Source organism: Myxocyprinus asiaticus, chromosome 17 (genome assembly GCF_019703515.2).
Source record: "Myxocyprinus asiaticus isolate MX2 ecotype Aquarium Trade chromosome 17, UBuf_Myxa_2, whole genome shotgun sequence".
In the NCBI taxonomy this organism is placed as follows: domain Eukaryota; kingdom Metazoa; phylum Chordata; class Actinopteri; order Cypriniformes; family Catostomidae; genus Myxocyprinus; species Myxocyprinus asiaticus.
This window is the reverse complement of record NC_059360.1, coordinates 47,570,332-47,588,076: the sequence shown is the minus strand read 5'-3', so window position 1 is coordinate 47,588,076 and position 17,745 is coordinate 47,570,332. Positions and strand designations below refer to the sequence as shown.

Below are 17,745 nucleotides of genomic sequence, written 5' to 3'. Positions count from 1 at the left end.
CAATAAATTACTGCAACAACTATTGGCAAGACTTTACTAAGATGAAATCAAACAAGAAGCAAAGCTGTTTTGACTTTCATACGAAGTGAACTTACTGCTGGTGGAAGTCCATCGATATTCCTCCTCGCGGTGGGCACATCAGAGACAGGTCTCTTAAGGACGTCTCTCTGGACGTCTCTCCTGTGCTTCCGTCCATGTCCACTCAGATCTCCCTCCGACACTGAGGGCACCATGTGTCCGGGCTCTCGAAGAGGCGGTAACTGACCCAACTCATCTTGCTTGCGGATGAGCGGGTGGGCTTGGTACGCAAGAGTGCTCGTCAGGACGGTTTCCATACTGTGGCTAAACGGATAAGCGGGTGGATCTGCGAGGGGCCGCCCCAGTGGCGTCAAGTGATGTTCGGGTCCGCCCACTGCGTCTTGAGACTGGGGCGTGTGTCGGCCACTGTCATCTTCAAACTCCTCTTCCTCACCGCTGCTGTGCACCAACATCGTGGCATCGGACAGAGACTTTTTGTGGCCGTAGCACATGTCCTCTTTAATGGCCGCATCCTCGGCTTTTGTAACCTCCAGGACGGCGTTGATATCGGAGCTGGAAGGCGCGGGCAGTTTCTTAGGCGTTTCAGCCGCAGATGCAGATGCCTGGGTAGTTGATGTATAACATGTCCATGAACTTCATCAACATAAAGACTTGCTGACAATTAATCAAATAAATAATGGACATTACAGTTGTCAAAATATATATTTTTTTAAAAGTGTCAATTATATAGCAGTCCATGAAGGTCTACTCATGTTGCGTAAAAAAAACTATTTAATGTGGTTTAATGAACCAGTTGATTGTTCTGTAAATTCTATTAATTTAAATTAATCGCAATTTCAATATCAAGAGCAATAATTGACAATTAGGTTTTCTGTCATAATCGTGCATCATCTTAGGTCCTGTAATTGGGTCAGGTCATACCAGGGTCATATTACACGTCAAAATCAAAAGAAAAAGGAAATACAATTTTAAATAAATCATTTTTAAAAGGACCATTCAGATTCTTTGCGTTTTGACATTTTCATGACAATAATAAGCCCCCCAAATTCTCATTACCACAATGTAAAAAGTAATTTCATTCTCATTAATAAAATGTGGAAAACAATAATGACATTATTTAAATACTCAAGTATTTATACACCATGGTTGTATTTGTAGTACTGCCTTTTATTTATACACTTTTCAAAATATTAGTGTATTACAGTACTATTTTATTTTTTATCATTAATCGCAATTAATCGTGTATGTAAATATTTGCTGAGAAAGCCACTAAAATAGCAATAATTAAATATATAATGATTAAATAATTATAAATAAAACATACAGATTATAAAAAAAATAGTAATTCAGATAATTATAATGCATTACATTATTGTGGCAGATGAGTAAAGCATTGATAAGCCAAAACTGGCTTCAGAATTCAATATATTGTTTCTTTTCATATTATTGAACATAAGCCAATCAAAATACAGTTCACACAGAAGTCCATTTTGCAATAGAATTCGTCAATCAGTCTGAGATAGATTTATTATAAGAGCCTTTCTAAGGACGCGTCAACGTACAGCTGCGTCAGACAGACGCTTTTGGAGTGTCTCACACTGTGTAATAAACATACCGTTTTAAGGTCACTGTGTCAAGTTAAACACAGTTTGAAAGTACGTTTCGCTTACTGCCCCCCCCCCCGGAGAAAACAGGTGGTACTTAAAGCTTGAATTGCTCCGATGGTAGGAATCATCCTTATTTCAGTCCAGGGACACGATTAATTGCATACATTTTTTTAAACTCGTTATTTAAATCGGCAGCCCTAATTATAATATCTAATTATATTACTAAGTATATTATATTATAGTAATAAGAATCTAATGAGAATCACCATTGGAAATAATGAGAACAACAAATAAACGTAAAATTATCGCTTTGTTTACTAAATTATTATTAATTGCCCTAGGGATGCAACTAACAATTGTTTTGATATTCTTCGAATATTTCTTCGATTAATCGAATAAAAAAAGTTGTATTTCCTGTATTTTATTTTTTCAAATTTTATTTTACTTATTAAAAATATAAATGACTGTATGCTATACGTTGTGTACATAAAAAATAAAACAATGATAATTATTTTAATTATCGAATAGTTGTTGCAGCACTAGATCGCACCTTTATGTTTTCACAGATTTAATCACTTTTTTGCCTATACTAGGGATGGGCACGGAGTAAATTTGTAGTCAAGTGCTCTAACACATAAGAAAACGAGTAATCGATTACTTAAAATTTTGAATTTAAGTTGAACCTCTGAAGCTGTTTTTCTTATTTAAAAATGAGCACTATGCATAAACAACAACATAGACAAAAAAAAAAATAAATATTTGCACTCACACAACGAAACATACATTCTAAGTCTTCTGAAGCGATACAATCACTTTAAATAATGACAGAATTTTTTAATTGGGCAAACTATTCTTTTAACAACGTCATGCATCCTCAGCACCAACCAATGCATGAGTTGTAACGGCAAGATTTACGTGAGAGAAGCAGTTTCATTGCTGCCCACAGAAGGCAAAGGCACAAAGAAAATCAAATTGCAATATTCAAGTAGTGTTTTTACTAGTCGAATATTTAAAGCTGTATGAGTACTCGATTAATCGATTACTTATGCACACTCACATTACGCACTTTTACTAGTGCATTTAATTGGTCCTGCGCTGCAAAATGAAATTTTAAAAATAAATACCCACCTTCCTCTCATTCACCCTCATGTTTTCTAGCCCGTATGCAAGCCCAGCAATCTCGATCGAGTTCCGCTTGTGCATGTGCGGCTGGCGTGTCGTAATGAGAGGCTCGCTCACTTCCTGTAGCGAGTGCGCCACGGGCAGACTGTCTTCCTGGAAGGTTTGCACTGAGTGATGGATACGGCGTGTTATGAGGTCTGGGTTACTGCTGCTGACGTAGAGGTGACGCGACAGGTCCGGCGTGCTATTGGCTGGTCGAGGATGAGGGTACGGATACGGAGGTGGGGGCCAGTAAACTTGATTCCTTATGATGTTGGGCGGCGGGTACTCCTGGGCCTGCTGGAGCTGGACGTTTGTGAGTTCGGGGACACTAACGGCGCCCACTACGGGTCGTCTCTCGGTGGGGTACGGGTACGGAGAGGGACTGTGGAAGCTGTAATTGAGGTGAAACGGGTACTGACCGGCGCCGTGCTCGCGAATCTCCGGTTGGCTGTATACGAGTGGATCGGGTCGGCTGTACGCGTAAGAGTTGCCGATGTTTAAGTTCCTCATGGAGTGGCTCTGGCGTTCCGTGGGCGGTACCACACTGTGGTTTTTCTGCCTCATAACAGTCTCGTAGTCGGGTGTGGCGCGGTAGGATGGTGGAATTAGGGCGCTGTGTCGGTGAGAAGGCACATAGTCAGGGCGCATGAGATCACTTCCTGTGATGCTGGGGTTGGAGGACATGGGCGATGGTTGCAGGTAGTGCTGAGGGTTGTTAAGAGAGCTGGTGCTTTGCGCGCTGTAGACGCTGCCGTTGCGGATTCTTCCATTATACTCGTGAGGGGAGCGGTCAAGACTGGTCTGGGAATGGTAGTAGAACCCATTCTGATTGTTAATGTAAAGGTTATCTGTGGGAAATCAAACAAACATCAACTGAAATAAGACAAAACATTGGGCGCAACAGAAGTTGGGCAGATTTTGGCATGTTGAAGGTGTTCACGGAAGATGTTCTACCTTGTGAAGACGTGTACGGTTCTGTATAATGGCCATTAAAGTGCATCTGAGGTGGCATCATGTAGGGTTGAGGTTTTGGCTGCAACAAAACAAGACAAAATGACAGTAGCATTATTCAGCTGTTGGACACGTTAGATTGGTTCAAAAAACTAGTGAGCTGCCTACCAAGACAGCATTTTAAGGCAACATGTGCGCGCTCCCAACATAACGGCTGTTCCTAAAGGTACTAGATACCTTCAAAGATACATTCTTTTAAATAAGAATTCGAGAGAAATGGTAAACGAGTCAAGAGAAATGATAATTATAAATGCAATTATAATTCATTCAAAACCGTAAAGTATTGATAAAGAAAAGTTGAATAGTATTAAACTTTATTAGTTTATCAGTTAACCAAGTAGTTTACGATTGACTATTTTACCCATGATTTGCATGTTATGTATTTTTTGGGCTTCAACTAACAATTGTTCTTATTAGGATTCCTCCGGTAAGATGGTATTCTTCTTCTTATTATTATTCCTGTAGCTATAAATTGCCCAATAACTCAAGATCTCCTTGGTAAAAAGTTTTGAAATTTGGCACATTGATACTACAGGCCACGAGTAACTACCACACCAAAAATGGCCCATGTGAGCCTACAGGTGGCGCTACAGGCCACGCCCCAATTTGTCCATTTTCAAAGTGATGCCATTTCCACCCCATAAGTCCAAAATTTCTGAAACTTGGTATATATGCCTCATTTCTCATAAAGAACAAAAAACCCTCTAGAACCCACAAAGTCCACCATGATGGATTTTCCTGTACAATACAAATTTGTCCAAAACTACAAAAATCTACTCCTCCTGAACCATAGCTCCAACTGACTTGAAACTCGGTATGTATGTGTAGGATACATGTCTTTCAATTTGATATTTAGCAAAAATGAATACAACACAAAATGTCTGAAAGGTGAGCATTTATTTAAATGTCCACATTGTCTCAATATCCGTATGTCCAAAAAATCTAACGCCATTTTGACTGTTTTTTCCAACCCAACAGGCTCCAAGATGATATCACTCTGAAGTACTGTGCAAAATTTCACCTTGATATGTCAAAAGATGACAGAATTACAGTTTACTATTATTTATCGCTAACGCGAAAATAATGCTTTACAAATCCGCTAGTCATAAAACCGATACTATTCAATCATCAGTTCATATGAAGACTCTTGCAATGTTTAATAAAAAATTAATGAAATGTTGTGTACATGTGTGAAGTACATGTCTCTACCATGTCAATTTTGACATAATTTGCAGTTTTGAGGACGAATCTGCATTGCTGCTTGCAGCTTTAAGTACAACTATTAATCTTCGATTAATCGATTATTCAGATAAAAAAGGCTAGTTTTATTACAATTATTTAATTTAATTATAAATATATTCAAACACAATGATTGTTAGTCATACATTGTGTAAAAGAATGGTATAAAATATAAATATTACAATATAAATTGTTAGTAAAAATACAAAAAACAAATACAGGACAATTCAAACCACTCAATTATAAATTAAAATAAAGAAGAAAATAAATAAATAAATAAATAAAAACAATCCAAGTAGGGCTGCAACTAACGATTATTTTGATAATCGACTAATCTAACGATTATTAGAATGATTAATCGACTATTCGAGCAATTATTGCAACGATTAATCATTAACTCTGAACTGACAATTAACCGTATGTCTTGAGTTAAGAGGTTTTATTAAGCATGTGCTTACTACTAATAAAGAAAACATATTTTATAAATTACCTCTAAATGACATTCACTGAATCACAGTAGAAAAAACATTGTTTAATTCAGTAAAAAATTCACCGAAAAAAAAAGTACTATTCTTATCAAATATCTTTGTCTTGTTTTCCCTTAAAAATATATAAAAATCCTTAAAACAAGACACATTTGTCTAAGAAACAACATAAGGTATTTAGACTTGTTTTCAGGGAATATTTCTTTCTTATTCAAGATTATACTCAATTGAAAACATATTGCAATATCTTCTGCAGTATAGCTCCTCAAGAAAATGTACCTTGTATTAAAAGGAGTTTTAGATATTTATATTGAAAAAGAAGCCAAAAAAGACCAAATAAAAACGTATTTTGTTGCCGTGTATAATGGGCCAAGACTACCCTCTCTTATCAATGTGTTGATGCAGCACTAATATTTGTATGCATTTTAGTGAACTGCATCGTTAGCTTTGTAACATGCTAAAGCCAAACACTTCTGTTTGCGTGTCATGCCAAGTCACTGCCTATGTAGAGCACTCCAAATAATTAAATTGAATTTCCATTTTGCTTAGGATGCTGTCTTAGAAGGCAAATGCCTATGTAAACAAAAAAAACGGCAAGTCACCTTGCTAGGTTTTTGGAAAGTAGCATAGAAACACAACTGTTGCTTCTATTCTGACATCTTGCAGAGTCAAATCCAGAAGCGTCAACAATTCAATTCTATTATCCTTACCAGAGACATTCTTGTGGAGGACCGTCGCCTCACTGGGTTCACTGGCGCTGGCTGAGTTTGTCTGTAATAAAAACAATAAGAGACATGTTTGAAATAAACCAGAGTACTACTAAACCTTCAACCCTTATGATTTCTGACAGTGGAGAGAATGGAGGGAGTTCCAGGAACAGCTAAAGCTGTATGTGATTACATTGACATTGAAATTACTCTCTCACGTATTTGAAAGTGAAATATAAACGACAGGGTTTCAAAGTTGGCATGCCTCAATGCCCTCCAATCCTCTCCTTGTGGAGACTAGTGTTCAGCAATATATAGAGACGCTTTCTGCTTTCATTTCGAACATCACAAACTTGTTCCAACATTCTGCCAGTTTCCACATGGGGCTTTATAGATTACAAGCCGAAGTTGAACGGGCCTGTCAAGAACATAGAGTCATATTTCACCCCAAAATGAAAAGAAATATGATTTCATATTTCAGGTTTTCAGGAAGAAAGATCATTTGTTGCATTGTGAGGTTCTCATGACCTCATTCTCATTACTGTTATATGTTGTACTGCCTATATGCTGCTTTAAATAAAATAAAAAATACTGTATAGCAGCAATTAGAACCTAATGAGAACCTTCATTGAGAATAATGAGAACGACCCACCCCCCCCCCCCAAAAAAAACATCGTCCTTACACCCTGCGACAGGGTTAAACAGTAAGAGCTTTGGAGATTTTTACTTGCACTGCCAACATTTTTACTGGCCCCACTACAAAAAAGAAGTGTTATTTTAAGCTATGGCAGAGCAAAACGATATTTTCTGATTTATTGCAATCCTGACGCTGATTCTTTAAATCGCAAGATCAATCTTTCACTTTAAAGAGTACTTTAGTTTGGGTTGTGCTGATATTATATCTGCTAAATGAATAGCAATTAAACTGCATAATTCAGGTTCTGTTGTTACTTTTTAAAATTAATATTTTCATAAAGTGCCAAGTTTACGGGCGCTATTTTAAGAGCGTTATGCGATACATCAAATTCACAAAGTCAGTGGGCATGGCCATGAAGGTTGATATTTTCTTGCAAGCATGCACTAAGTCTAGGCGCATGCGAGTTTGCGAAATTGCGCGCGTGAAACGCTAATGGGCTGGGTCAAGCGCAATTGAATTCTGAGGTTCTTCTGTGTCACTTGATGGTGTTACGGGATGCTTGAAACATGCTTTGCTTCTGTCAAATTGTTCATTGTTTTGTAATGTATATATTTAAAATAATGTCTCTGTTTAATGTGTTATTCATTTTACTTTAAAGCTCCTCAAGCTTTGGCGTTATACAAAATAAACATTATTATTACTATTATTGTTATTGATCTACTGACACACAAGTCATGGTTTTAAAATCGATTGATGGCTCTTTAAAATCATCTGCTGGTGGAATCCAAAAACTGCAAATGCAGGAACTGATTTTAAACTTTGTGCTGAGATTAGACGTGCTTCTCAGAAGTTTTAGCGCAATGACCTATTTCTCAGGAAAATAGCAAATTGCGCATTCCACGCTTCATTAACATACGATACACCCACAGTTTGCATGCATACATCCACAGATAGCACAACCACTCCCACCTGCACTTCACGCTAGCACGAAAATTGCACTTCGAATTAGCGCTCTCAGTAAAATTGGAAAAGACGTAGTGCACGGTATTTACCCAGAGGGTTACCGGTTTAATTTATAGCATTAAAAGAATATTCCGTGTTCAATACAAGTTGAGCTCAATCGATAGCATTTGTGGCATAATGTTGATTACCACAAAAATGATTTTCGACTCGCTCCCAAAAATCAAGGTTACAGTGAGACACTTACAATGGAAGTCAATGGGGTCAATCCATAGATGTTAAAATACTCACTGTTTCAAAAGTATAGACACAAGACATAAACAATATGTGTGTTAACATGATTTTAGTGTAATAAAATTACTTACTAACCGCATCTGTGTAAAGTTATATACAATTTTACAAGACAACGTAATGTCAACAAACCCTAAAACCAGGACCTGGGTAGCTCAGCGAGTATTGACGCTGACTGCCACACCTGAGTCGCGAGTTCAAATCCAGGGCGTGCTGAGTGACTCCAGCCAGGTCTCCTAAGCAACCAAATTGGCCTGGTTGCTAGGCAGGGTAGAGTCACATGGGGTAACCTCCTCGTGTTCGCGATTAGTGGTTCTCGCTCTCAATGGGGCGTGTGGTAAGTTGTGTGTGGATCGTGGAGAGTAGCATGAACCTCCACATGCTGTGAGTCACCGCGGTGTCATGCACAACGAGTCACGTGATAAGATGCACGGATTGACGGTCTCAGAAGTGGAGGCAACTGAGACTTGTCCTCCACCACCCGGAGTGAGGTGAGTAACCTCGCCACCACGAGGATCTACTAAGTAGTGGGAATTGGGCATACCAAATTGGGAGAAAAGGGGATAAAAAACAAAAATAAACCCTAAAACAACTGTAAAAATGAACTAAAAAAAACGATTTTAACAACTTTAAAGCTCAAATAATGCATGAGTTTTAACAGACGAATTCATGTAAGTGCTTTTATAAAATTATATGCTTCACATTTCTGCCTTTAAACCCTCCAAAAATGTTCCCCATTGACTTCCATTGTAAGTGCAAAATTATATATGAAATATACCCAAGTGAATCAGAATCGAATCCAACTGTGTCAAAAATTATCCAATCAAAACGTGAATCTGTACTGTTGCCCAGCCCCATTTTTACCAATATGTCTTTGTGACAGAAATAATGAAAATAATATTATTTTCATTAAAGGTTACGTTTTCTTTACAAAACATAAATAATTTACAAAATTAAAAACAAGCTTTGTTGGAAAACGATGGCATACAATGCAAAAAATTACTGATTGCTTCGTCATTTTCAAGCCATCGTACTGATGTTTCCAAGACTAGCGTGCCAGCGAGCCATCCTAACTGTTGAGCTCTGTACGGGTAGATAATGTGCTTAAATGTCATGAAAATAATTTCACAAAGCAACAAAATCTAATTGCTCATAGAAAAGGCTTTATTTTCTTCGAGCAAAGTATATTTTCTTATTTTTATTTTCATTTGAATTTGGGGTGAAATTTGATCTGGACATGTTTTGGTGAGATTCACCCTACAGGGAGTTTCTGTAGCCAATATAAAAGCTCTGGTCAGTGCTGCTGTGATGAGCACACGCATGTAGTGCCGCTCACCCTTTATCAGCAGGCACAGAGGAGCGCAAGAGCATCGGCAAACGAGGAAATGATAGAGTGAGAATGGACCTCTGGGGACTGCCAGAGGAATCTGGGCCATCAGACGGCTCTCTGGAGACAGTAAAAGGACAGCGGTGAAGACACAGAGAGGGACACACACACACAAAAGACACCAAACACACAAACTTACAGACTGCTGTTGTTAACTTTGTAAAACTTGTGCCGCGCCAGCCACATTCTGCACACGTACTTGGACGTCTCCATGTCCTCCTGAAACAGAGCAGGAATATTATAACAAAATCAAATTAGTCTTTTATTTTTTTGGGGGGATTTTCTCCCCAATTTGTAATGTCCAATTCCCAATGTGCTCCAAGTCCTCCTAGTGGGGTAGTGACTCGCCTCAATCCGGGTGGCGGAGGACGAATCTCAGTTTCCTCCGCGTCTGAGACAGTCACTCCATGCATCTTATCACGTGGCTTGTTGAGCGCGTTACCGTGGAGACATAGCGCGTGTGGAGGCTTCACGCTATTCTCTGCGGCATCCATGCACAACTCACCACGCGCCCCACCGAGAGCGAGAACCACATTATAGCGACCACGAGGAGGTTACCCCATGTGACTCTCATCCCTAGCAACCATGCCAATTTGGTTGCCTAGGAGGCCTGGCTGGAGTCACTCAGCACGCCCTGGATTTGAACTCGCGACTCGAGGGGTGACAGTCAGCGTCTTTACTCGCTGAGCTACCCAGGCCCCAATCAAATCAGTCTTGAATGCTGGCTTGCCAAAATGTGTGGCATTCCTTAAATGCCAGTTACAAATCCATACACAGCGATTCCACACTTCTCGAACAATTAATCTGGGGGATATCTGTGGGAACCCTGTATGCATGAATCTAAATAGATATGCATGGGCACATATACATGATTGCATAAATCAATGCTAATTTAGCCTTTGAGCTATTTTAGGCACAGAAAAGCATGTAAACTATCCGAGGCGAGGTGGAGCACCGTTGGCCTGTGGACTTACGGTCTGGAACTGGATAGTGTCCTCTTTGTTGGCAAGCTCCAGGGCGAAGAACGACTTATTATGAGTCATATTATTAATGTCATTCCACCTAAAGAAACAATGAAGAGTTCGAGTCAGACACTTGACAGCCGAAACATGCATAACTCAACAAACAAGCGTGAAAGCATGCAACAGTGTCAGTCATCACTATGCAAGCACATAAACAGGTACATACCGAAACACGAGAGGTGCTTTCCCATTTTTGTGTTTGACAAATATTCCATCCAGACAGGAGCCAATGATCACATCTGTGCTTTGGCTGTCCTGTTTAGAAAAATCCTGTTTCAGTTTTCTGCGATTAATCACGATTAATCATGGTACAGAGGTTCATTAAAAAAACCCCATTAATAATAATAATAATATATTATATTATTTACTTTATACTTTGTCTCAAAGAACTTGCAAGAAATTAATTAGTCATCATTTATTTAAATTAAATATGTACATGTTAAAAAAAAGATAAGAGGTAATTAGACACATTTCTACATGTGTAAATCTTTGATTAAAGTTTATTTTTACATGCCATAAAATCAGTGGACATGCTGTAATTAAAAGTTCTGCTGTTTTACACTGGCCTTTTGCTTAATAATAGGATCAAATGGGCCGATTGAATTCATATCAAACTTTATTGACAAGAGAAACTTAAGTGTACATTTCCAATGCATTATTAGACACTATACATACAGATATAAAACATAGTTTAATTTACTGAAGTTTAAAATCTCAAAACTCAGTCTTGTGCGGTTTAGTTTTTCTGGTTCAGATGACAGTGAGCGAGCGTTTTAGGGCGATGCAAAGATATATGGCAGCTTGCCTGTATTTCTCCCACACCTGGCTCACCGCTTGCAGAGACGTCTCGATTCTCCGTATAGTAAATCCGCTCCTGTTTTTATTACACATTCAGTTTTTGTGCAAGGATGTACAGTCAAGTCGAGCGAGTACCTCCTGAAAATTTTATATATGCCAATTTTAGCCACAGGAAGTGGTGAAAAACATTATTGGAGTGGATAAAAAAACCTGATAATTTTTTTTAATGCATTAAATTGTCAACTCTTAATCACAGAAATTAAAGCATTAAATCACCCAGCCCTAATGTACATAATTATTATTTTAGTATATTAATTATTTTATATATTGTACATTTAAATATTTATTATTTATTAGGGCTGTCGATTAAATGCGTTCATTTAGTGCAATTAATTATATAAAAAATAATGCGTAAAAAAAAAAACAAATAACGCAATTACAGGGTTCCCACTCTTTTCAAGGCACATTTTTCCAGGACATTTTATGTGCCCATCGGGTGTAATATTGACACCCGTTTTTGACTTTTGAAGCAAAAACACACAAGAGGTCATGATGTTTATTTTGTGGTTATTGGATGGATGTTTTTCTGAGTTCCGTATTCGACAGTTTAATTAAATTGTATTATCAAACGGGTGTCTAATCAAACAAATAATTTTTATTAGTTACATTATTCAACATAACATTGCATTATTTTGTATCAAATGAAGTGCTTTTATACAAAATCCAAAACACTGGAGATATTTTTGCCAAATGAAATATTACACAAAAGAACATAAAAAAAGTTAGATATTGCTTTAATAGATTATTATTATTATGAAATTACCGTTTACCGTTTGTGCTGCACGCTTTAGAGCACTCTGCTCTCTGTTCTCTACAACACAAATACAGAGTGCGCGTGATGACCATGATGTGGTGTTTTCAGTGTATGAGCGACTGGCTTCACATTCATTTTGAAGGGCGCAGCACACGAAGATTATATATTTATTCATTTAAATCGCAACCTTTTGCTGTTTATTTTCTTTTTTTAATTTTTATTTTTTATTCCCTTTTTCTCCCAATTTGGAATGCCCAATTATCACTACTTAGTAGGTCCTCGTGGTGGTGCGGTTACTCACCTCAATCCGGGTGGTGGAGGACAAGTCTCAGTTGCCTCCGCTTCTGAGACCGTCAATCCGCGCATCTTATCACGTGACTCGTTGTGCATGACACCGCGGAGACTCACAGCATGTGGAGGCTCATGCTACGCTCCACGATCCCCGCACAACTTACCACACGCCCCATTGAGAGCGAGAACCACTAATCGCGACCACGAGGAGGTTACCCCATGTGACTCTACCCTGCCTAGCAACCGGGCCAATTTGGTTGCTTAGGACACCTGGCTGGAGTCACTCAGCACGCCCTGGATTCGAACTCACGACTCCAGGGGTGGTAGTCAGCATCTGTACTCGCTGAGCTACCCAGGCCCCCCCCAACTGTTTTTTTTAAAATAGCTAATACCATGATTTCATCCATGTTTTCCCATCATGTAAATCATAGGGCCCTACATGTGGTAACCATGGTAAAACAGGTAAGTAGAGAATGTACATGACTGGGCTTCTTTCATGACAGTCAATGATGTTGTTTCACAATGTGCAACCGGCAGCAAACTATAAAAATGTGTCTATTTGACACCTATCCCGATCGTTACCATGTTTTTGTACATGTATCAAAAACCTTGTTAGCGGCACAGTCAAACTATACTAAAATATTTCCCATGACAAATAGCTATTTTTCTCATTTGCCATCACATGAAAACTGCATTGCAAAGTATGCATTTTTCTACCTTTGGAGCAATTCAATATATGAACTTTTGTTTTCACGAGACGCATCAGCAGGGGGCAGTCAGCATGCCTCAACAAACCTCACAAGCAGCACAACCACAAAATGAGAGACAGGTTGTGGTATAATTTTTGTTAGTAGCACAAACGGTGCAAGACGAGAATTATATACGAGACGAGAATACTTGAGGCTCTTTTCGAATCACTAAACCTAAATATGAGAAACAGTAATAGTGCCTCAGCAAGTACCACTAATTAATTTGCAACATTTAAGGTCTTTTTCCATCATATTGTGCATTGAACATATTTAAGCACTATTGTTTTATTAATATACATTTGCCCTCAAGATATATCTTGATTTGACAATATTTTCATGGTATAATGCAAAATGTATATTTGAATATTTTATAAATAAATGAATCCCGATGATATTTCTGTGAATTGTTTCATTGTTGACTTATATTTCCACACCCATATTAACCACCGTGAAAAGAAACATGACTTTGACAGATAAAACTCTTGTTTGTGGGTGATAGAGTCGAGCGGATGGTTTACCTTTGCCTGAACACTCTCCTCACCATAACCCTCCATCTTCTCCACCTCCTGCATGTACAGTAACTCGGCCTCAGGTGCGGACAGACCTCTGGGAAAGCAGAGATCAAAGGTCACATTCAGCTAGGGCTGAACGATTAACAGAAATCAAATCGAAATCACGATATGACCCTGTGCGATTTTCAAACCACGATGGCAATGATTTAATTAAAGAAATAAATAGTCTGAGCGCGCTGCCCGCTGTGCTGCACCTATGTGCATGGCTGTTTTGTCTGTAGTGTGTAATGCTTTCTTAAATACAAGTAAACAGGATCATTGTACAACAAATGTGGTTTCACAGTGATTCTGTGCTCCATACACACAAACCCTATCTATCTGTTGCCCTGAGTGACAGATGTGCTCCGAGTTCAGTTAGGTGTGCTAACGTGTATTTAAAGCAACCCAGATTTACATTAATTGCACATTTGTGTAATTTCACATACCTCTGGTTCAGATGACAGTGAGCGAGCGTGACAGATGGCAGATGAGAGCATTTCTCTGCATTAAAAGGCTGTTGTCAACTGAACTTCAAACAACATAAACTTCCATCCCTTCAGTTTTCAAAATAAAAGCTTCCACCGAAATAAAGGCTTGAGGGTTTACCGGGGCTGCCTAGTAAGTTAAGAAATTATTAAAGCTGCACTACGTAACTTTGTGCTCTCTAGTGACATCTGTGGTTGAAACTTAAAATTGCAAGCAATTTGCAGAAGAACACTTTACGTGAGTCGTGTTTCAGCACTGCTCTTCTGGCGGATGAATCTCATGATTTGAGCTTTGCCTGTATGTGATCATATAGAGCCGGAGTCATAACATGCTATTTTCTAGTTGATATTGTGTTATACGTTTAAACATTTGAAACTGAAATATTACTTGCTTTGATGAAGATAAACAACACTCGTATTCACATATTTTGAATTAATTAATTTTACACTTATATAGTGCTTTTCTGACATTACACTCAAATCACTTTTACATGAAGAACAGGTATATTTTAATGATTATTCAAGTGTTTTATCTACTTTTAATGCATGCTTTTATACTACACTTATCAATTTAAGAGGTGAAACCCATGATATGGCTGATTCGAATTCAATGTAAGACTTTATTATTTTTATATTATATTGTACAGCCTCAGTTGATAATGCAAGTGAACCGTAATACTACAATAGTATATCTATGCAATGCACACAATAACACCGTAAACAAAGGATTCAATAATAATGGGGATAAAATATACTTTATTAAACATGAAAATAATATGCTTAAATATGCAATATAACAGTTAGAATTAAATTTCAGAAGTCATAAATATTAGTAAACATGTTACAGTAACTTCCCCCGACAACGTAGATACATCACGATCGATTAACACACGAGTAATGTTCGATTCATACAAGCATGACAAGCAATATTAGCTTCAACAACCCTACCAGAAAACATATCCATGCATTATAGCAGGTAAACAACTTCGCCAAACGGATAACGGATAAACATCCATCTAGATTGATGTCCTGAACTGTTTGAGTGTTACTTAACGGCGGCTCACAAACTAAAATAGTGCATTACCGCCATCTACTGTTAACATGGGATTGTAGTTTCTCCATCCGGAACACGTGACGGCCGGTGCTTCTTTTCTGTGTTTACGGACGTGACGTTATGACGCAAGGATGAACATCATAAGCCAACGATTTCGTGCCAAATCCGACCCGAAAGCTCAAAATACAAATAATTTTTATAGGCTTACCGTAGTGAATCGGGATAAAGTAAGGACATCGTTTTGAAGATTGTTTATGTACTCAATCAATAATGGCAATTTGTTCATTTTTAACCAGAAAATCTTAAGTAGTGCAGCTTTAAAGAAATAAATTACTATTAAATAATAATCAATTATTATAGTAATAATGATAATTATTATTACACAATAATATATTTCTATAACACTTTCTTAACATTATTATTACTGCAATAATAAAATGAACAGAAAAATGACTGTGATGCTTAATATTCAATATATTGCGCAGCCCTAACCCGAGTTTCGAGCACATATGGAAACGAGAGCTCATGCAAACCTCATCTAAAGACCCATGCTGGAACAGACCTTCTGACATGAAAGAGCATTTTATGGAGCTCTCTGCCAAAAGCAGTGAATTTACTTTCAGTCTGGTAGTAAGTCAAGTTGTGGGCTCTTGAGATGAGGCCTCTAACAGAAAACATCTGAACATCTTTGATAACCATGAAGCATCCTCACTGAACCTCATTCAAACAACAGCAAGCCGTTTTTTCCTAATAAAAAAAAAAGGCATCAATGACCACAGGTACGCCTCTCACCGGGAGTTCTGATAGAGCATGGTGACCTTCTGCGTGGCCTCCTCCACAACCCTCTCGTCTTGAATCCAGGGCTAGGAAAGGACGGAAATAAAGGATTTAACTAATACACTGCAGTCGTTAACTTGGGAATATAGAGGTTGCAACAGGTTCACAGTTTACTTACCATTGGGAAAAGCACTATTTTTTGGAGAAATTCATGTGAATCATATCGGTTGAAGTCTCCGAGGTCAGCTGTAACCAACAGCAAAACTTCTGTTTAGTTTAAGATTTTAAAAAGTCAAAATCATTCAAATACACAAAAACATATCACTTATTTCTTAGGAGTATTCCGTGGTCAATACAAGTTAACCAGCGGTGGGTCCAAAGGGGGGCGCTATGTCGTGAAAAAGATTTACGCATAAAACGTAAAAGTCTCCGTATACATAAGTCAGGCCTATGAGGTATCATTTGAAAGCTTAGAATCTGACATTTTCAGAAATATCCATCACTTCTGCATTTAATTGACATAAAATAACAAAATAAGGCCTCAACACATTTACGTCGCAAATTAGCGCCCTCTAGAGGTAATTGGGTAGAAATATTTATATGAAAATAAAAGTCCTTCACATAGCACCTAAATGGACAAGTCATATATCAAATGAAAGGTCTCATTCTCAGGAATGTGACTGTACAGTTAATTTTGTTGCCTTAATACCACAGTTTGAAAGATTTCCAAAAGAATCACAAAGTGAAATATGATTTCTGAAGGTCATCAAATACAAATGTCTCTTTTATGCGCCGATCACTGCTGCTGAAAGCCCCAAGCAGCCAAAAACTTAATATCTATTTTTACCTTAGGCAGTAGTCTAAAAAATAGCTATTTTTAACTTGTCTGTGAGCTTGATTGGCTGAATAATCCAATGTTATATCTTAGATGTCCAGAACAAATTATGCCATCCAGCAGGAAAAGCATGCTAAACAAATCATCAGAAAAATATGTTTTCGACTGTTGATGAAATAATGTTTTATATCATGGAAAAGGGGATGATCTCAGCTTTCTAATGAGCTTGTAGTCCACTCAGAAGCCGAGATATTAAATTAAACAACGAGAGTGGTGCTTGAACTGAAAATTAGACTGAATGTCTATGGACAAGCACATCTGTGAGGGCTAAAATGTGTTAGAGCGCCACCTACATTTCAGATCTGTATATTGTGATGGAATGTGATAAAATAATTTTCTAGTGCTTGCTGCCATCTAGTGGAAAGAAATAAGACTTTTCAATTTGAGGTAGAGTGAACAGAACCAGAATTACATGTTTACAAAGTTTCAAAAAAAAAAAACTGTGCATCATAAGATTATAAACACAAACAATATTATTTATGAATAATTTGAGTATTTTGTTTTATTTAGGGTGATTTCTGAAAAATGAGACCAATGTTTTGCAATTAGTCCACAGTATGTGTGAATGGTGAGCTTCAGATCGAAAATGCACCAGAGTTTAAGGGGTTACGTTTACGGACTGGCCCCATTCACTTCCATTGTAAGTGTCTCACTTTAACAAATTATTGTTTTTTTTTTTCTTTTTTTTTTTTTAAGAAAATGAGGGACAAGTCAAAATTAATTATTATTTTCATAATAATATAAATTAATATATATTATAATACCTATTTAGGCATCAGTTT

General features: G+C 37.7%; 1 protein-coding gene across 2 annotated transcripts in view; it reads right to left on the bottom strand.

The window, feature by feature from the left end:
• LOC127455165 (tyrosine-protein phosphatase non-receptor type 21-like) overlaps positions 1-17,745 on the bottom strand; it is a 45,899-nt gene that overhangs the window by 14,928 nt on the left and 13,226 nt on the right. Inside the window, exons 5-15 of one of the 2 annotated variants that reach the window (XM_051722810.1) lie at positions 16,247-16,314; positions 16,084-16,154; positions 13,720-13,807; positions 10,716-10,804; positions 10,502-10,589; positions 9,667-9,746; positions 9,477-9,587; positions 6,256-6,316; positions 3,765-3,843; positions 2,775-3,658; positions 96-641 (exon numbers count right to left, since the gene is read on the bottom strand). In XM_051722810.1, the coding sequence (XP_051578770.1) occupies positions 96-641; positions 2,775-3,658; positions 3,765-3,843; positions 6,256-6,316; positions 9,477-9,587; positions 9,667-9,746; positions 10,502-10,589; positions 10,716-10,804; positions 13,720-13,807; positions 16,084-16,154; positions 16,247-16,314 (2,165 nt within the window). The remainder of the gene's footprint in view (positions 1-95; positions 642-2,774; positions 3,659-3,764; positions 3,844-6,255; positions 6,317-9,476; positions 9,588-9,666; positions 9,747-10,501; positions 10,590-10,715; positions 10,805-13,719; positions 13,808-16,083; positions 16,155-16,246; positions 16,315-17,745) is intronic. The other variant, XM_051722811.1, reaches the window with a different exon arrangement.